The 21,385-nt window shown below is 34.1% G+C and overlaps 2 protein-coding genes across 3 annotated transcripts; both read left to right on the forward strand.

The window, feature by feature from the left end:
• The first annotated feature begins 1,024 nt into the window (after nt 1-1,024).
• On the forward strand, nt 1,025-5,827 carry LOC11420656 (aminoacylase-1). Of its 2 annotated transcripts, none has more exons than XM_013611457.3 (5): nt 1,025-1,734; nt 2,835-3,097; nt 3,552-3,689; nt 4,292-4,540; nt 5,453-5,827. In XM_013611457.3, the coding sequence occupies exons 1-5, from the start codon at nt 1,140-1,142 to the stop codon at nt 5,564-5,566; spliced, it is 1,359 nt and encodes a 452-aa protein (XP_013466911.1). In that variant the 5' UTR covers nt 1,025-1,139; the 3' UTR covers nt 5,567-5,827. The 2 variants fall into 2 exon arrangements, with proteins under 2 accessions (XP_013466911.1, XP_003589759.2); XM_003589711.4 differs by having other exon boundaries at nt 1,031-1,734; nt 4,301-4,540.
• A 3,008-nt stretch (nt 5,828-8,835) lies between these two features.
• LOC112421984 (probable protein arginine N-methyltransferase 6) lies at nt 8,836-21,105 on the forward strand. The gene is made up of 13 exons (XM_024784498.2): nt 8,836-9,248; nt 10,398-10,463; nt 11,190-11,258; nt 11,882-11,917; nt 13,973-14,038; nt 15,349-15,417; nt 16,851-16,928; nt 17,029-17,107; nt 17,770-17,864; nt 19,717-19,801; nt 20,113-20,309; nt 20,478-20,596; nt 20,679-21,105. Exons 1-13 carry the CDS (start codon nt 8,967-8,969, stop codon nt 20,719-20,721), a joined length of 1,284 nt encoding a protein of 427 aa, XP_024640266.1. The 5' UTR covers nt 8,836-8,966; the 3' UTR covers nt 20,722-21,105.
• The last annotated feature ends 280 nt before the right edge of the window (nt 21,106-21,385 follow it).

Below are 21,385 nucleotides of genomic sequence, written 5' to 3' on the forward strand. Positions count from 1 at the left end.
ATTTCTGCTGAAAGGGGATGAGGATATGCATCACCCAAGTCGCAGATTCTTCTCGCTCATGATGTTGCTGCTGGATAGTCTCCACAGAAGCTTGAATGGCTTCGTTCCTCTCTCGCAGTTATGCAATCTGAATTTTCATCACCTCAACGGCGTCGTGATCGGATGAGTCAGTCATCGTGGTGATGGAAGAATGATAAGGAGTTTCTAGATCGCGACGAGGGTTGCGATATAAAGGTTGTGATTTGTTGTTCTCTAAATCACGATTAAGGTTACAATTTAAAGATCACAACCTTGTTTTCTAAATCACGATTACCATTCAGAGGTGTGGCCTAGGTTAGTTTTACCGAGGCCCCACGGTGGGCGCCAACTGTACTTGCAGTGAGTACAATATCTTAAACTGGGTTTAGTATGTTTTCGTCATGCCTTGAGAATGCTCTTAAGATGGGTATTTATAGCTCTTCGTGGGCTTGTTTTTCCGTGACTTAAGCCCCAAACAACTTTGCCTTAAGTGATTTTACAGTGTTCTAGATGCTTCTAGAAGCTTGTTGAGGCGGCGGCCCGGGGGAACACGCCTAGGCTTCAGAAGCCCTTCTAGAAGGAGCCTAAGCCTTTATGGAGGACATTTGTGCCATGAGAAATAGATTGACGGTCCAGGGCTCCACAAAATCCTCAACGAGGAAAAACCAACACAATACCAACATAAATAGTCGAGCGAGACTAGACAATATACAATACGTCGTTTCAATTATTAGAAATAGTCTTGACTCTAAATTCCTACTCTATACAATATAAAACCACACAATTAATCAAACACGTGTTATTTTTATCCCCTTATCATCTATTTATCTTATATTTAGATCATTTTTTAATCTTTTAGGGAAAAGAAAAACTCAATCCAAAATAATTGACCTACGAAACCACCATGGAAAAGCATTTAAGAATCACAATTGATGTGAACCAAGGTCTCATTCAAAAAATTTATTTCATTTCTATATCAATCGATAAAAATATCAAAATTGTTAAAGGATTTGATCGGGGCTCCAAACCTTACTTATTGCCATTTTATATGTTTAACAAAAACCAAAAAACATCGTTTGACCCAACCAGTGACCAGTGACCACCACCACCACCACCTGCAGATGATGAAGTTGAACCGTGGAAGCATCTTCCTTATAGCTTTTCTACTATCAACATTAACATCTCTTCAATCTTCATCATCATCGTCTTCAGAAGAATCAAACATCATTTCCCGTTTCCAACAATACCTACAAATCAAAACCAACCATCCAACCCCAAACTACACTCAATCCTCCCAATTTCTAATATCACTATCCAAATCACTCTCACTCGAATCCCAAACAATCGAATTGGTACCCGGAAAACCCATCATCATTCTCAAATGGGCCGGTACAAGCCCGGAGCTGCCTTCCATCATGCTCTACTCTCACACTGATGTGGTCCCCGCTGAACATGATAAGTGGGTCCATCATCCTTTCAAGGCCCATGTGGATGATGAAGGAAGGATTTATGCAAGAGGGTCCCAAGATATGAAGTGTGTTAGTATGCAGTATCTTGAAGCTGTTAGGATTCTTAAAAGTTGGGATTTTCAGCCTAAGAGGACTGTTTATTTGGTTTTTGCTCCTGATGAGGAGATTGGTGGTCATGATGGTGCTGAAAAGTTTTCGCTTTCGAAGGATTTTCAGGACTTGAATGTTGGTATAGTGCTTGATGAAGGTAAAATACATTGTTTTAATTTTTAGTGTGTTAAAGTGAGGAATTGCAAGTTCAAATCCACGTCGCGACATATCAAATGTCTTGGTAGCCTTTTCGAGTCTGAGTTGTACTTATTTATGAAATTAACTATATTAGGTGTTATTGATCTATACGGTGTTATCATAAACACAACGTAGAAGATAATTCATTAGGAGTGATGTACACGATAGCCTTTTCGAGTCTGAGTTGTACTTATTTATGTTCAAAGAAAAAGAAAAGTATTTTCCTCATGGCATGTGGTGAGATTTCACGTATTTGTTTTTAGTTCCGTCTCATTATGATGTTACATTAGGTTATTTCACACTGGATAATCTATAAATGAAATAAAGAGAATAACAGTTTTATCAAATTAACTATACAAAGCATTGATCTATTCGTTGTTATCATAAATACAAAGTAGAAGATAATTCATTAGTAGTGATACACAATATTTGTTTGTGTTGCCACAAATTTAGATATTTGAGTCACTAAATTAATAGAAAATTGATTTGGGTAGGTTTTAGCTTTTAGGTATTTGAAAGGAAAATTTACTGAATACAAGTTATGCAAGACTAACAGTGTGTTTGGAAATGTAGTGACCGTGTGCTACCATGTGCTTAGCACACAATTGGTAGAAACTCCAAAGTGTAGCTTTTGATTAGCTGCATAGTGCTGCGGTGACTTGAAGTTTCCAAATGCGTGCTAAGAGTGTTTGGTTTTACATTGGAAATCATTAGAATTGATCTTTACTTGAGACAAATCTGATTTAGTAGAAATGCTCTTTGGCTTCTGTTAGGCAAACTTGATTTTGGTTCCAAACCTTGGATTTTGTGTGACATTAAATAAATTTACTCTTGGTTTAGCATCTAACTTGCATTGAGAGTGAAATCGTCTAAATACGAATTGTTGTTCTTTGAACTCTTTTTTTATTAATATAATCAATTTCATGCAAAATAACTTTTATGGAAAGCTTGCCTAAACACACTAATTTTGTAATGATATACCTAACTTTGGAACATTGACTTGAAATTTTATTCATTATTAAACTCATTCCAACTTTTTATTCACTTACAAACTAACAGGGCTGGCTTCTCCGGATGAGCATTATAGGGCATTCTATGCAGAGAGGAGCCCATGGTGGCTGGTGATCAAGGCTGTTGGGGCCCCTGGACATGGCTCCAAGCTTTATGACAACTCTGCTATGGAGAATCTCTTGAAGAGTATTGAAAGCATCCGAAGGTTTCGCGCCTCACAATTTGACTTGATCAAGGCCGGCTTGAAGGCTGAAGGGGATGTTGTTTCTATTAACATGGCCTTTTTGAAGGCTGGAACTCCATCTCCAACTGTAAGTCAAACGACTCCAATACTCCATCAAATTCATCAAACATGTCTTGTATAATGTAAAACTTAAATTATAGTTCTGCGCGGTTATGTCATAATCTTCGATATTGCAGACAATTGCAAATTGAATTCCATCACATTGCATTTAGGGTTACCATTCTACAAATATTGCGGCCACAATCATGATTGCAGACAGCAATTTCAAACTTTAAGTAACACATAAGATTGATTGTTCCATGAGTAGAATATAATCGAAAACATGTTCTTGCTTAAAATCATTTTTTCCTCTTATCATATCAATGTTCTGTTATACATTTGAGTGGAGTGTGCCTATGATGCCATGCTTACCTTTGAAATGATACATTTCACATGTTTGTGCTCGCGCGCTAAGAAATTTCAGCAATTTTTACTGTTGAATTCCCCACTAATGATTCTATCTTTCTTTTGCTGTGCACCAGGGTTTTGTCATGAATTTGCAGCCATCTGAAGCAGAAGCTGGATTTGATATTAGAGTGCCACCAACTGCTGATGCAGAATCATTAGAGAGGCGAATTGCCGAAGAGTGGGCACCTAGTTGCCGCAATATGTCTTTCAGGGTAATTAACTAAATGTCCATTATGCTTTATATTTATCATCCATGTCTTGTAAATACACAGTAATCTCAGCTAATAGGTTACTGCTGTCTTTCACTTCTATAGAAATTTGTAGCCATAGGAAATATTTCTATCATTAAGCTTGAAACTTTCCTCTTTTTTTTTTTTGTTTTTTTAAGATCCACCATCTGTATATTAGAACATTTCATATCATGACCTGCATGTTCTCTGCAATTTTTCATCTTTTCTATGTGAAAAGCTTATGTTATGGTTGATGCATTTGGGTGTTTATGTATAGAACATAGAAAACAACTGAAAAACAGGGCTGAAATAGATGTAACTGTACATATGTGAATGTCGATGTATTTGCATAACATGTTCCGATGAATGTAATTGTGCAACTTTTTGTTTGTTGACATTTTTTAAATTATTATGGAGAAGGCAAGAGGTAGTAGATAATGAAAACGATGGTATCAAATTTTATCACTGTTTCACCTACAATCGCTTTCTCTCAAAATTTGATAGATAACACTGTTAATTATTTGTGTTTCCTTTTTTTGAGAACAAATTACGTCTTATTAGATTCTTCCTCTAATATATTTTAGCTCGGGCAGTTTAAACAGAAGCTGTCTGTGCTTGATGCGTCCGGGAAACCAGTCATCACCAAAACTGACAGTTCCAATCCCTGGTGGGCATTGTTAGAAAATGCTGTCCAAGAGTCTGGTGGGAAACTTGGTAAGCCGGAGATATTTCCTGCTTCCACAGATGCCCGCTATTTCCGCCGTGTTGGATTGCCTGCTATTGGATTCTCACCTATGGCAAACACTCCTATTCTACTCCATGACCACAATGAGGTGACTCTTATAATATATTGCATGCTTAATTGATGCTAGTATGCTTATCATAAGTCATGTCATTATCTGTAGGATTATACATCTGAACTTTTATTTAGAACTAGAAAGTGAGTCTTGCACTATGTCCAATATAAGGCTTTCATGAAGATGAGTTGCATTAGCTATGTTATGCCTAAAACAGTGTAGCCCTGTACAAAAAATATTCAGGTTGATTCTTTCCTTTATTTTGTTGATATGTTTCTTAATACTTCTTAGAATTCGGCCCAACCCTACGAAACTGGTTTATAAGGTGAATGATGTCTCCCACTTATGAACACATTTTTATGGTATTTCACATCAAATGTTAGACTCTCAATACACACCCTTCACGACTAGGATTGAACATCTTTAGCGTGGCCTAGCAACAGATGGCCTAACAGGGATAGACTATGATATCATCTTAGAATTTGAGTTAAGTCTAACTCTACTCCACAAAACCGGCTTGCATGGTAATGGATGCCTCCCTCTTATAAATATTTTTCATGTCATATAGTAAAATCTAGTGTGAGACTCTTAACAAAACCAATCCAATTGTTGCATATTCGGCTTGAGTTAGTCTCTTTTGCTATGGCTTATTTGCCACATCAGGGATAAGTTTTTTTGTAAATGGAAGTGTTCACCATAAACATGTAACACAAGAGTCAATGAATATGCAACTGCCTCAACTTTGTGTTCTGAAAAATGCTGTAGATTTGTTTGAGTTGGGTTGTATCCTAACCGAAAAGGTTGTGCCAGAACATTGTGGTTACACAAAATAACAAAAGTATGCACCTTATGTTTTTTTTTGGTTGTATCCTAATGTCATTCACCTTACTGTACTTGCATTTAGTTTAGAGTTCAACTTCGACTTATGTGTTACTTCTTCACATGCAGTATCTTCACAAAGATGAATACTTGAAAGGGATCAAAGTATATGAGTCAATTATTAAAGCATATGCATCCTTCGATGAACGTGTAAAAGATGGAACGTCAAAAGATGAGTTATGAGCAAGTGGTGTGACACCTATCCCTTTCTTGATGCCTACACTCTGGCTTTGTCTCAGATGTAACATGATTTGAAGTGACTCAATTTTAATTTTTATTATGCAACAAAAAAGAGCATATCTGATTTGTAAAATAAAGAGGAAATAAACCCTTTGGTTTTACTTTGGGCTAGCAACTTAGCTTTGTTTGAATGTTTTCAGAACTAAATTTTCTGTGCATAATTTTGTAATGGAAAACCACCCTTTTATGTTTGATTGTGTAAAATAGGTTAGCTTGCTTCTAAATAATACCTTACATAAATTAATCAAAATCTTACAAACTAGGACAACAAAATTGTTTAATCAAGCTGAACAGATTGGTAATTTATCATCATATGAATGATAACTATAACTGCAACACTTTAATACATAATTTGAAAGATTTCTCCATTTTTCCTCATATTTTTCACCCCTCAAAGTCTTCCGTTTCCCTCCCCTCCAAACTCGCAAACAAAGCCTAGTGTTTGGAGAAGCGGAGGCAGGTAAGTTAAATGATGGGTATTTTAAATTATGAGTTTGTTTTTAAAGATTTAATAGAGATGACACATTTTAATGGTATGAGTAGAGGATCTTTCATCAGTAAGAAATGTGATAATTTGTTTTCTTAGTTGTAGAATATTTTTTTCCTTCAAAACATCCATATATTTTGTTTAGAATAGGTAAGACCTAGTAGACAGGGTAACAAATACTAAGTCGACTGAGTATAGTATTTCAAGGGTAAAGTGTGAATTAGGGTTTAACTTGAGCTTCTATATATAGGGGAGGATTATGTTTTTCCCTTTGGTGGCTCAGCAGTAGCTAGGCAGCACCTACTTGCTTCTCTAGTTATGTCCATGATTGATGGAGACTTAACCCTCAAGCGGCTTCAAGGTTCGGGCTTCAAGGTTCGGATTACGAGTCTTATCACTCTCTTATTATATATGTCCTTTTTTTTTTATAGTGATAGGTACGTGGGCCAAACTATCCATCCAGTCCACAACCCCAAACACGAGACTTCAAAGGGTGGAATGCTTGAATATCCCATCCACATTCTAGTCAAACTATCCAATTCAAAATATAATATTCCTCACCTTTCAAATCCTATTTTTAACACATTTAAAAGTTTGATTTCCTAATATAGAGCAAATTTTTTCTTAAATTTTTTGTTATGTTTTTTTTTTTTAATTTGTTCGTAAGGGAAGTTGCACTTGAGAAGTGTGATTTCCAATTTTTTTTGTTTGCCCAAATAATTTGTTAACATCAAACTTAGCTTAAGCTAAACCGACACGACGCCTAAAAACTAAAATGTATAGAGAAGAAGAGTATGTTTATGTTACCACCAAGGATTGAAAATATATTAAAATGATATTGAGTTTGTAATGAGATTAATGAGTTTATTTTTAATAGCAAAAAGGGATAAAGGTCTAACAATTCAAACAACCTAAACTATAATAACATCATAAAATCAATAAATCTCTATAATCGCAATTTAACAAAAAAAAAAACTAACAAATCAATCACAAAATAACAATGCAATAGGATTCAAAAAACTTACTTGATTTTGTGCTTGAAATTGGCTTGGAATGGCTTATGCTTGTGAAATTCGCACCTGAGAAATCCAAAAACATAACAGTGGAGTTTTGGAAACTCCTATGTTGTTTTGTTCATATAACAGAAAGCAACGGCAGTTAACAACCGATGGAAGTCAGCGGCAGTTAACTATCGGCGCATGGCCTAACAGTTGTTAACTGCTGTTGGGGTTTTTTTGGTAAATTACTTGTGTCAATAGGAAGTATTCTATGTCAAAAAGCAATTTTCATATCAATTAACCAAACAAGGCTAAGTAGCCTTCATTTGATCCAATTAAAACCAATATTAGCTAGAGCGTCGACACAAGAGTTCGTCATGCGGTAAGAATGTTGCACTTTCATTTACCAAGCCATTTGTAATAGGCGCCTTATTTTCTAAACTATACTATGACTAATTTTTGTATTTTAGTGTGTGTGTGTTAATTAGTCTTATGTAGGTTAGATACATATCATAACTGCAGCCCAAATGGTGCAAGGTCACGAGAGACTAAACCTTGGATCAGTCTGAAACAAGTATGTATTTGAGGTTAGGATACATACATAATGAGTGAGACTTTTGAATGGTTACAAGAGTTTCAAAGCATGCTTGCCTTCTAAACCAATCCACCTGGTCAAGGATTCCTACAATTTGGAACGCCTCAATTGATTCAATGCTTGTCAATTGCTACTAGATCAAGCCATTAAAGGGTGTCGTTTGTAACATATCCCTCTTAACTCCCCTAATGACTTCTTCGACACTGTATAAATACCTTCTTCATAACAACACAAGTTACATACATTATTTCTATCTCAAAACCTCTCACTCTGTGATCCCTTAGTGACATGAGCATCAGAGTACTTTTAGGTACCACCCTATAACTTTCAAAATCTTGAAACCTCTCACTTTGTGATCCCTCACTGACATGATCATCATAATGCTTTTAGGTATCACCCCATAACTTTCAAAACCAATGAAACACTGCTCTAGTCACATCTATCTCATCACAACTCCATTTTAAAATAATAATAATAATATTCCCCTTTAGGGTTGGATTAACTTAACCTAAAGTCGAATTTGTTACTTACAAAAATAGAAAACAAAGTCACGCAAAACAATAAATAAATAATTCTTTTTTTCCATCTTACAAAACTGACTTCCAAAATTGATCATTTTCTTGCCAAATGATCATCGATTGTATTTTACTTTTCTTTCCACTGTACTCCGAGTTATCATGGTTCTTTCCGCAAAAAACGAGAAAGTTATAGACAAAAAAGGTATAATATTTTTATATTTAATTTAACATTAAAAAATTATATTACAATTTTATTTATTTAAATGAGAGATGATATTTGTACAACTATTTTGTGACAATTTTGTGACAACTTTCTCTCTGATATTCATATCATGTTTTTACTTTATCTATCTGTTGCTTTGATTTTTGTGTCAATACATACTTTTTCTTTGTAAATCTATGGTTATCTCATACTCCCTCTGGTCTCAAATGTAAGAAACTTTTCACCTTTTAGATTCATTCAATAAATGATGTACATGGTCTTTAATCAACCAAATAATTGTTCAAATAATACACCTTTATTTAAAAATAGAAATTTAAAAAAATAAAAAATCCTACAATTTTTATTCTTGACTACAAAATCCTACCACTTTAAGAAACATATACACCAAATGGTGTATAAGTGAGTGGTACACCACCAAAGTAGTTAGTTAACCTCACCTTAAAACAGTGGGTGGCGTCATCATATATATACAGCTTAGTCGAGAGTTGTGACGAGACAGTGCAAGTTATAAGAAAGAGAGTGATGTTTTTGAAGGATAGTAACAGTAGTAACGGTAACGGCTACCACCACCATCAACCACCATCACAACCACCGTCAGGAATGGTGCAAACTCACCGTGCCCGTCGTGGCACTCGCCGTTCACGCGCTTCCGTTTCTTCTTCTTCTTCCACTGTTAGGGTTTCCGATACAGAACAACCGCCGCAACAGCAGCAACAACTACCTAATCGATCTCCTTGCACTGATTACGATATGGCGTATTTTCATTCCTATGCTCATCTCGGTATTCACCAAGAAATGATCAAGGTTTTTAACTCTACCATTTTTCTTTTTCAATTTTGTTTTTTTCTTCATTTGATTGTTTCTGAATTATACGTTACACATTGTTTTTGAAATTTGAATTTCATAAACCCTAATTTACCTTATTCTGCTAGCACTGACATATACACTGTTCTGATAATTATTTGAGAAAATGATTTAATTCATTGTAATCATATGTGTCGGAGTAGTTACACGTGTCAGACACTAGATATGCGGTCTTCGATCAGAAATGTGGGTGCTACAAAGCTTTATAGAGCTAGTTTTTACTTTTCCTTTTATACGAATTGTAGAATTGAATATCTGATGGAAATGAGGGAACGGTTTGACAATTAGGAACACAATTTATGTTGGCTCTGTTTAGATAAGAAACTTAATTTGAAGCTTATAGCATAAGTACTTATCATGATTAGCGTATAAGGTGTTTTTATAAGCTACATTGGAGAATTTATGAAAATAAGGTGAAAACAACTTACGAACATGTTAAAAGCTGTTTTCATAAATTCTTTCATATAGTCTCACAAAATTTATGCTGATTGATTAGCTCGAATCAGCCATGTAAACAGGCCCATTGTAAACTTTAATATCTTCCAATTTTTTGTTTTACCTCCCCTTTCCATTATTCATGTTTTCACTCTAATTAATTCATCTTGAAGTGAGTAACACAGATCATTAATTCATTTGTCTCGTTGTAAAATGTGGTTGATTTGTAAATGTAAATGCTATACTTGTCTAGCTTGGTTAATTTGATCTGGACTCCTTAAAATTGTTTTTCATTGTTAAAATATATTGATTGTATCGTGTACTTCAAATTGATTTAAAGCTGTACAGTTAAATAGCAGCTATTGCGGCACTACAGCGTAATGGAATTTGTACAAACCACTTTTGTTTTTGATACACTGTTTAGTGCACAAGGTTGTCAAATAGTAGTTATATTGGCGCTATAACACTATTGCATAGTGGAATTTTAATAATCCGCTGTTTTCTGCTATCCGCAATTCACAACATTTATGTTGAGGGTAGGAGGACATCATTGCTTCATTAATGGATTTTTTGCAAATTGTAGTTTTGTTTGTTTTCCTCTAAAGGAGGATTCCTCATCATCTTATTCATTGTAATTTCTTCATTTTTGTACAGGATCGTGTGCGGACTGAAACTTATAGGGAAGCAATCATGCGGCATCAGAGTTTTATTGCTGGCAAAGTAATTTCGCTATCACACATAGATTGTTATAAATAGTTTTATATGCTTTTTGTATGTTGATTTTGAGTGAACCATTGTGATGCATTTATGGAAAGGGAAATGCTAACAAGTGCCCTAATTAAGAAGTTCAAAAAAGAAAGTTTATCTTGGGAATTGCGTATTCAACATCTTGAAACTTTAAAAATGAACCATTTCTACCTCAAATTTACATTTCATTTCTATTTTTGCTTTCTTAACTAGTGTCCTAAGGGCACTCGTCAGCATAACCCTTATGGAAATAATGAAAACAATTGTTTTGACATTTTGATTGTTGCCAAAAATTGGCCCCAATTGTTCGCTTCAGGAGGCTATTACCAAAAAATGCCAATGATTATCGATTTGTGAATTCTTGCAATATGATAAAATTAATAATCATTGTTAATATAAATATGATGCTTTTATTCATACATAATTGTTACTACAACTTTTGGTCAAAATAGAGGACTTTGTTCAACTCCAAGTGAATTAGGTAGCTTTCTGATCCATCTGGACTGTTGGGGGTTATGTTATTGTACAGTTGATAGGTTAAATCTATGCCACATATTAGAATAAGATCTAACTATTGATGGCTCTTGCATGAATTGCGCTCTTAGATTGAAGTTATATTCTTGCTTTTCATGTCCCCCTGTCTTTCTACTGTTCTACATCATTCCTCGCTGTTCTCTCTTACGTATTGCGTGGCTTCAGGTCGTAGTTGATGTTGGATGCGGTACAGGAATCCTTTCTATATTTTGTGCTCAGGCCGGTGCAAAGAGGGTAAGCTCTGTCAAATTGATATTTTATTCTTTTAGTTGATAATGAAAGAATGGTATTATATATTTTGTTAAAAAATGTTTACTTTTTTTTTGTAAAGCCTTTTTCCAGTTTCCACCTCATGCAATATTTTACTTTCCTTACATGTTTTTATGTTTTTATCATAGAAGAAGGAATATTGCTTTTAGTTTCTAAATCAACATAGTTAGATAGATCTGGCATATTCTGTTCTATTGTTTTAGTTTGTATTAGGATTTATAGAGGAATTTTATTGAGTTTTAGCACCCGTATATTATTTATATGATCTGCAGTTACTGGATGCTGTGGCTGTACCATTGATAGGCTGCTTTTCTGCCTTTTAATTGTTTAAATTTTTATTCTTCTCTACTCCTTTTGTTTAATATTTTTAAACTGTGGAGGATCATGTGTATGTTTATTTAAATTTTCTGTAGTTGACTTAAACTATTTGGATTAAGAATTTCTAAAACAGTATTTTTATTTTTCTTTTGAAGCCTCTGTCTTTTGTGTTCATAATTAAGCTTTTAAATTTTAATTTAGTTGTTTCAACCTATGGTTTATGCCAAAGTTTTTGACATGGATGATATTATGGAATTTTATCTTTCCAGGTGTACGCAGTTGATGCCAGTGACATTGCACTGCAGGTAATAATTTCAAAGATACAATTTTCATTGGTATATAAACTTTATTTAGTTAACATGGATAAAAGTAAAATGTTCAAGATCATGACATTGTTTACAAGAAATTAACTCGTACCCAATTTACTCTGTCTAATGTTATAATGTACAACAATTCAACAACCAACCCGTTTTCTACTAGATGCCCATGGTTGCATTGCATGGATAGTTTGAAGCTGCTGGTCTGGGCTCTAACAAAAAGTCATTTAGAGCAAAGTCTTCCATTGAACCCACTCGTTACCAATTGTTCATGACGGAAGAAAGGACTGACTGAACCGAGCTCACTAAATAATACTAATAGAAATAGAAAATACAAATAGAATAGGACAATAATTTCCTTTTCTGTATTATACTCTCCCCAGTTCTTGCTACCACACACTTTTCACATTCAATAGGTCTTCCTCTATTCCTTTTGGTTGGAATATCTTTCTATTGATCTACTTTTATGTGCTGGAATTCTAGTCATATTACTGTGTTTACTTTGTGCTGAAATTTGATTTTTATTTAAGAATTATGTACGGCGTTTTTGAAAGGGGTAGTTTTTCTTTAAGAATTGTGTAGCCACCCCTACCTGCAGTAGTAGACTTGGTAGTTGTTGTAGTTTTCAATATAAGGAGTTCTTTACATGGGATTTGGGAAGTCTGAATTTATTTGTGATAATCAATCGGCTTGATATCTTTCTTCAAACCTCGTCTTTTATGAGAGGGCTAAGCACATATAAGTTGATTGCCACTTCGTTAGAGAGAAGATCCTCTGTAGACACCATTATAACATCTTCAACGAGCTCCAGTAATCAGTTGACCGGTATCTTCACCAAATCTCTAGAGACCTCAAACTGATTGTGTAACAAGTTGGATGTATAAGAAATATATGGTCCAACTTGACGGGGTGTGTTGACTGTAGTCTTAATCAAGATTATTCACTCTATTTATTAGTATTGATATAGTTTCTTACTTTTCCTTATTATGAGACATTCTCCCTTATATTAATATATACATATATAAGGAATGCTAGGGTGACACCCTTTAACACACTCCTTAAACACACTCCCATCTATTGGGCCACATCATTCACTTTTTATAATTTTTGCTTGGTTACCGGTTTCTAAGTTATCGAGATTTAAAATTTTATTAATTTAAAATTTATATTTTTATTTGAAGGCAATTGTTCATCTTCCACTCTCCACCGAAATTTCTTCGGCTATTTTCTCAACGCATCTTCTACACAATTCCATTGCAGAATCATTTCTTATGTAAAATTGATTAGTTTATTAAATTTATTAAATTAAATTAACCTAACCAAAACTATTCCCCAACCCCACACAATCATCATGACACCTTGTTCCCGTCCATTAAGTATTGGTTTGAATAAATGGAAACACCCACATGTCAGTTGGGTTTATAAAGTAAGAACTTTCAGCCGCTAATGGGATATGTTCAATAATAAATGATTCTTCAATTGATTCAGCCAATACCCAGATAAAAAATCAATAATACCCACCGTAATAGCCACTTCAATTTGTCCGAGAGAAAGAAACATAGAAATCCACTCAGCTAAACGATGCGCAGCAACACAGTGGTTTTTTTTATTTAGTTTTTGATAAAAAGTGTTCTCAACCTGCTAAATCAGTTACCTGGTAAAGAGGGTGATGTGGCCCTATAGATGGGAGTGTGTGTGTGTGTGTCTATATATATATGTCAATTTTACTGCCCCATTGCATAATGCAAGTCATTCATTCTAAATTATTCAAGTGACTTAACCTGACTTTGATGCCTTACAAGAATTTTGGCTAATGGCTTAAGTGAATCCCACGGAACCAGCTGATATGATGATAATTGCCTATGTTTTTTAAACTCTTCTCAAACCATATCTATATTTGGGGTTTTCTGTTATATTTCTTCTGTTTGTCTTTTATAAGTTTAATGGTTGAGTTTGTTAATGCAAGTTGGTTGTTTATGATGTTTAATAGCACTTTTTACTTTGGGTTACTGGTTTCAATTAGTTGTTTTCTTTTGCAAACAGGCCAATGAAGTTGTTAAAGCAAATAACCTTTCTGATGTTGTCATTGTATTGCATGGACGAGTTGAGGTAGGCACTTCTGAACAATACATGTTTTTCAATCATTGAAATATTGATGCGAGATTTGACCTCTATAATATCCCAACTATTTGGTAAAATGAAAGAAAATAAAGTTGCAGGGTTTGCTATTGAGATGACAAAATAATTGGTGCAAATTAGTGAGTTCACTATTTAATCATGTAAATAGTGTAAAAGTATAGTGTCCATGTCAACAAAATTGATCTGAAAACTGAATATTTGTTATGCCTTATGACTCAATCATAAATCATCAAACTAATGATAAAACCGGCAAAAAGATAAATACAAAAAAACTAAGGCTAATTAAACTCGTGTTAATTCTTGAGAGCCAAACCAGAGCCAGAGAGAATAACAGAACAGCGAAGGTCCAGGGGAAGGAAAACAGGAAAACCAAACCAGGCTTCACTTGCAGATAAAAATCAGCCTGAATCTGATACACACCAATTAGCTACCCCAGCCTAGACCAGCATAAATGGCACGGAATATAGTAGCATCTTCCATAAATCAGGTTTTACTTCAATGCTGAACTAATGGATCACTGAAAAATGCCAAAATATCCTTTAAATTCAAAAACCACAGAGAAGCAGGATAATTGTTTCCTTTCAGTTTTATGTTCATCCAATTCCGAGCCTGCTGTTTTGCTTCTTCTACGATACCATTCAAATTTTGCTTCTTCAGCAATACCATCAACTTACACGTACGATACCATTCCAGGTTTGCTTCTTCAGCAATATCATCAATTTATTTTTATTAGACTGAAACACCACCTTATATTGAGTCTTGCAAATCAACCAAATACAGTAAAACCAAACAATCATAAACCTTTGTTTGAAAGCCCTTCCTCACTGGATCAATTCTCCAAATTTAATATAATTTAACTGATAATATTAGAAAATAGGAAAATTAGTGTGCATCATGATATGATTAAGTATAGAATCCTGTATGAATGGTCATGAAAATAGATATTCAAAATTATAATTTATCGCCCCCACTAAAAAAAGATCAATGGTCACAGGGTGAATGTTAATCCAAACAAATATTTAAGACTCTTTTGTCCATTACAATGTTATTATCCCTGCAAATAATTGTGCCGGTGGTAACCAAAACTTACAACAATATAGAATATAGATTAGAACAACTTTCCGTCTTATAGAATATATCAATGTTATTTATGTTCAGGTTCAATTTATTTAATACTTTATTTAATTTCTTCTTACCCTGAAATTTGTATAATTTTCCTTTGTCAACTTCACATCCACGATCAAGCTTTATTTTTACCCGCAGCCTTATGGGTTTTGCAGGATGTTGAAATTGATGAAGAGGTGGATGTTATAATTTCAGAATGGATGGGCTATATGCTTCTATATGAGGTGCGTTTTAGGATACTTTTGATTTTTCTGAGTCAATATATATTTTGAGAAGTCAAAACAAGTTATCATGAAATCAGTGAATGAAACCATAAATTAACCTCTGAGGGGACCGATAGTTTAATTACTTAAATGAATTGGAATTGAACTGAAGTATCTTTTATTATTATCTGAAAGATGAATGTGAAAACACATTTTTGTTGCATACATAATAGAACAGAAAAGTGACTTCTCATATTGTAACCGTATCTCCTTCTCATATTGTTACTGTGGAATTTCTGCCATCACTAATTGCATCCATCAATTATGCTTTTAGATAACCACTGGTTAGATAATTGACCAAATAGATTTAGAAATAGTGCAACATGTTTTTTTTCTTCTTCTTCTTTTCGTATGAGTAAATTTTACTAGATTTTATTGCATAGTTACAAAACTAGCAATGTTTTATGATAAGCGGACAAAAAAGAATTAGATAAAATCAACAGTGTGTTAGAGAGGAAGGAGTAACTTATATATAAAAAAATATGGTAAAATCAAATTGAGCCTGGGATGGCGATGGTTTGCTATTCCAGACGACCTATTGGAGCGCTAGCACAAGGTTTTAAGGTGGAGTGGAGGATAGGCACAGTGTTTAGACGAAAGGTCAAGAAAAACTTTCAAGTCTAACCATTAGAGAGGACTTCTATTGAAATGGTCCTGTCACGAACCTGTTTATTTTTTAACAAAACACACGGCATCACATCACTTCATGTATATAGTCAGTCAATATCATCAAGTGAAAAATAAAAGGCGTTAATGTGATTTCACCTAACAGCTTAACTTTTAGGAATAGTTTGTACACAACCTGGTTTCAAAGTCTCATGAGCAAGTGGTCTCACGGGTACGAACCTTGCTACCCAGGCATCAACAATGTTCTAAATAAAAATAAGGGTACGACAAAGGTAGGGTGAACTTGTACATTATCCATATTCCTGGCCCAACGTCATTGGATAAGGCAGCATATAAAATATAAAATCTCTCATCCAAAACGTAAGGTTTTGAAAGAGTTGGTTCATGAAAAGTTTTCATCGAATTACTAACTACTACTTAAATTCTTATGATAAAAAGTCAAAGGCGTACTATCTCTATCGTTACCATCTATAGAAATGTGAAAGCAAGGATTGTAGTTTATTGAGAATTATTTTCTTTTTGGGAGGAGGAACCAAAATAACAAACGAGATCTAGAACTTTTTTTTCTATTTTTTTCCCCTTTTAATTCTTATAATATTAATTATGTGATTTCACCCTGTCAAAGTGCATGACTACTTCACTTCAAGATGGGTCTGCTCCTGTCTAAAATGATACGTTGATGTCAGCTTGCTATGATTTTCTCTTTCCCATCCTTTCAGTACATTCACTTTTATAATATAATCGTTTGAGATTTTATTTTCTTGCAGAGCATGCTTGGGAGTGTTATTACTGCCAGAGATCGCTGGCTCAAACCTGGTGGTCTTATTCTTCCTTCGAGTGCAACGGTATTTCTATTTACTTTGTCTTATAAGTAGATATATAGTTTATTATTTACTTTCACCAAAAAATGACCAAGTTCTGACCTCTTGGTGTACTTTTCTCTAGTTGTACATTGCTCCCGTCACACATACTGACAGATACAGTGACAGCGTTGACTTTTGGCGCAATGTTTATGGAATTGATAGTAAGTGCACTACTCAGTAACTTAGATATCGTCCCGGATTGTAAATAAGATTTCATAATCTATGTTATTGTACTTTGTAGAGACATTTGCTGAAGCTGGATTTACTTTTTACTGTTCTTTTGGCATTCCACTATTTTCCACATTCCAATTTTGATAAGACTGATTTGAATGTTTTTCAGATCAGATCTCGTGTTTGCTGTATTAAAATATTAATAATTATTGTTTTTGGCACCCCGTAGATGCATGAACTTTAGTCTAATATCCATGCAGGCAGACTGTCCTATTTTTGAAATTTGTTTTTTGGCTAGTTAAATGATAAACCAAGTTTCTTAGAAATTGCAAATTTTTGAATCCTGTATGTTGGAAATCCCATATTGACTAGTGATATGGACAAGATGGTGGTTATAAATGGTTGGTAACCCTCACCCAATCAACTAGATTTTGGTAGTTAGGCTTAACCTTAAAACTCCTATGTTAGGGCCAACCCTCTTGCCACAATTTTGGGTTTAAGTTAGACTAAAATTCTAAGATTATCTTTCAAGTATGGTCCTTGAACCTTTAATGAGGTATTTATACTATTACTTGGGTAAAATAATCCGTAAATATCCAATTTCCTATCTATTGCTTGTCTTATCAGTTTTTATTACTGTTTTTGGTTGCAGTGTCTGCCATGTTATCATTAGCAAAACAGTGTGCATTTGAAGAACCTGCTGTGGAGACGATAACTGGTGAAAATGTTTTGACATGGCCACACGTGGTGAGTAAGCTAGTATTATTGTCACTGTTTATTATGACTTCTCTTTACGTCTATCGGATTCTGAATTACATGCTTTTCAAGGTTATACATGTAATTATTTTTCATACTTGAATTGTGTTTGAAGAAAGGTTGGTTAACTTCAAGCTGTGAATGATGGTTTTCCATAATTGCATGTACAATATATGATGAATATATGTATATTTCACAAAATGGGCGGAAGCTCAGTCAATATGTCATCTAGGGTTTCTTTTCGGACTGTCATAAAAAAAAAAATCAAATTACTCTATGAACAACCTAACTGTTATTAACAGTACGTAAACTAAACTGGTGTTTTAAACACAGTTCACTAACTGTTATAAAAAAAGTCCAACCTGAACTGAACCACAAAGAACTGAACTGCACCATCAAAGAACTGGATTGTTGCCAATCTCACTTATTTTCAAATCACTTGACAAATACTTGTAATTATATATTTTTTTTATGATCTCTCTAACTTGCAGAAGAATTTATTCTTCAGGTTCACAACACAGTATCATATTGTTACTTGCAATTTTCAAACTGTCACCCTTCTTTCCTATTCAATGATTGTTTGCTAACAAGAACCCTAAATTAGAAATATCTTCTTTCTTAGAGATTAGGGATACAATTGTCCTGGAGTAAGGTATGTAGGGAAGGAGAGTGTCATGTCAAGAGAACTCACATATGAGGATTTTTTCCACCTAGCTTTATTGATTGGACTGAATGGATCGTATTGTTTATTGATTTTTCAAACAATTGATTTAATTTTTCAGGTGAAAAAATGTCCATGTTTAAATTATATTATAACAAAGAACCTTTCTATGAGCATGTACTCTCACATTTTCTATTTTTCTTTGGAAGTGCTCACAGTTTTCTAACATATTATTTCAGTTGTCAAAAAAATAAATAAAATCATTTTTGCTTGAAAGCTAACACAGTTTGGTTCAGTTCTGCATATGTAAACAGTTTGCTGCTTTAATCTCCGAAACGGTTCGATTCTGAAATATACGAACTCGGTGAACTGAACACAAACAAAGTTTGTTTTGGTTAGACATAACACAAACAGTTTGGTTCTGCTCATGCAAACCGTTTTCCTATTCAATTCACTTCTGTTTAATGTTTAGTTTATAAGGTTATTTCATTGTTGGCGATGGTTATTAAAAACCATGAGCCACTTCTATATGGTTATTAAAAAGGTAAATCTGTTGATTATTGAATGGTAAAGATGAGCTCGGAGGCTCTACAACCAAGAAATAGGAAATGAAAGGATAAACCAGAGTCAGAAGGCTCCTAACCAAGCTCTATAGAACTCATGGGATAATGTGATAGAACCCGCAAAATCAAAAAGGTAAATCTGTAGATTATTGAATGGTAAAGATGACCTCAGAGGCTCTACAACTAAGAAATAGGAAATGAAAGGATAAACCAGAGTCAGAAGTCTCCTAACCAAAGTTCTATAGCTCCTGACCAGAGAGAAACTTTCCTAACAACTCTAACAGTAATCCTGGATGCCCCTTCCCCACTCACAATATACTCTCATTCTCTAACAAACTCTAGAATCTAGCTCTATTTGATTCTCCCCCTTATGGCCCCACACCTTCAAGAATATACTTAGGTGCCCTATCATTATCACTTGCAACGATAAATAAATATTAAACTATTATTAATAAAATAACAAACAAATTATCTAGCTGTTATTTGAATTTTGTTTATACTATTATCTATCAATTATCTAGATTATCGTATTTATATTAAAATATAGTTAAACATTTTTGTAGGATCATTTGATCCACCCAATTCACAGTTTGAAGAAATTGATGATTTACTATTGCAGGTAAAATATATTGACAGTTATTCCGTCACTATCAATGAGTTAGAAACTGTAACATCGAACTTTAAGTTCAACTCAATGATGCGAGGTAACTTACTTTTGTGTGTCCTTTCTTTCCGTTAATTTTGGACTTCTGAATATTTTTCTTGCTGCTAATCTATGATGCATAGATTAGTACTGATACGATGATATGCTGTCCCGTAGAAACTATAGGATAGTAAGTCTATATATATTTCACAAAATATTAGCAGTGCTAATATTTGCGCCACCTCCTTCATGTTTGCTTGTGGATGGGCACAATGTTTGCTTGTCATTCAAATTACTAACCAATAAATCCGCATTTAGTGAAATCTTTTAATATATTGGCATAAATTGAATTCTATTTCTTGTTTTATACAGCTCCACTGCATGGTTTTGCATTTTGGTTTGATGTTGAGTTTAATGTGCCCACGATAGCACCAACCAATAATCATTCATCTACATCGGTTATTGAGAATCATCAGGTGAATGGTAGTTTGAGAAAAAAGCGAGCAAATCCAAGTGAAGCACTGGTCCTATCTACTGCTCCTGAGGACCCTCCAACACATTGGCAGCAGGTGCAGATTTTTTTATTTTATTTAGTTTCCAATTTCAATAGGCCTTCTAGTTTCATGTTCAGCAAAGTGTATATTATGAGTATTGTGCTACAGCTATACTTATCTGTTGGAATATAGTGTTCAATTGTATTTTATTTATGATATTGATTTTATTATTGTATTTTACAGACATTGGTATACTTCTATGATCCTATTGAGCTGGAACAAGATCAAGTAATCGACGGTTTAGTGACATTGACACAAAGCAAAGAGAATGCTCGATTTATGAATATCCACCTTGAGTATACGTGAGTCGGAAAAAATAATTTCCAGATAATATCCTTTAAACTCGTTTGTTATGTATTCTGACTTCGTTCCTTTACATTGCAGTTCAGGTAATCGATCGTATGTGAAAGAGTCTGTTATGAGATGATCTGAACATGATGATTGTTTCATATATATCTTTGCTGACTGTCTCCAACAGACCTACGGTAGTTGTTTGGGCCACGAAAACCACCAATCCCTGCTTGCTAGATTAGAATATGCTACACTGGAGGTCCTGTTAGCACATGTAGTTAGGCTGATCAAATGAAATTTTGTTGTAATCCATTGGTATTAATTTATACGAGTGTTTGAGTTATGTCACAATTAGTTTTTTTTTTTTGGGGCAATATTATTGAAGTTTTCATTTACATCTTTGTTGGAATATGTTGAATTATTTTTAAACCACATTTTTTTCAATTTATTTGAAATGTGCTCGCATTTGTGGACCTTGGTGAGTACGTTTCTTTTCAGTTTATAGAGTTTGCCACTAAAATTTCAAGACTCCTACTTTGTACTTTTTTCCAAAATAGACTCAATTATTAATATTCACCTAGTTTCAAATTAAAACTTATATCTGTTGCTAAATTGTGTCAAACTTTATCTTGTTCTGTACAATTCTCATTTGATCAATGCATTATACATGACAAGAGTTCCATGAGGAATGAGGATGATTGAATTGGCAAAACAAGTTGATGGATTATACAAGTTTCATCTCCTTCCTTTAGTTTTTGTTAATGCTGTTTGTAGTTCAATAAAGGATCATTGTAATAATT

Source organism: Medicago truncatula, chromosome 1, assembly GCF_003473485.1.
Source record: "Medicago truncatula cultivar Jemalong A17 chromosome 1, MtrunA17r5.0-ANR, whole genome shotgun sequence".
Lineage (NCBI taxonomy): Eukaryota > Viridiplantae > Streptophyta > Magnoliopsida > Fabales > Fabaceae > Medicago > Medicago truncatula.

Bases quoted from the DNA above. Each gene is read 5' to 3' on its own strand.
- LOC11420656 (XM_013611457.3), top strand. From the start codon at position 1,140: ATGATGAAGTTGAACCGTGGAAGCATCTTCCTTATAGCTTTTCTACTA. The intron at 1,735-2,834 runs GTAAAATACATT...ACAAACTAACAG, and splicing joins TGGTATAGTGCTTGATGAAG to GGCTGGCTTCTCCGGATGAG. The intron at 4,541-5,452 runs GTGACTCTTATA...CTTCACATGCAG, and splicing joins TACTCCATGACCACAATGAG to TATCTTCACAAAGATGAATA.
- LOC112421984 (XM_024784498.2), top strand. From the start codon at position 8,967: ATGTTTTTGAAGGATAGTAACAGTAGTAACGGTAACGGCTACCACCAC. The intron at 10,464-11,189 runs GTAATTTCGCTA...GCGTGGCTTCAG, and splicing joins AGAGTTTTATTGCTGGCAAA to GTCGTAGTTGATGTTGGATG. The intron at 17,865-19,716 runs GTGAGTAAGCTA...TTACTATTGCAG, and splicing joins TTTTGACATGGCCACACGTG to GTAAAATATATTGACAGTTA.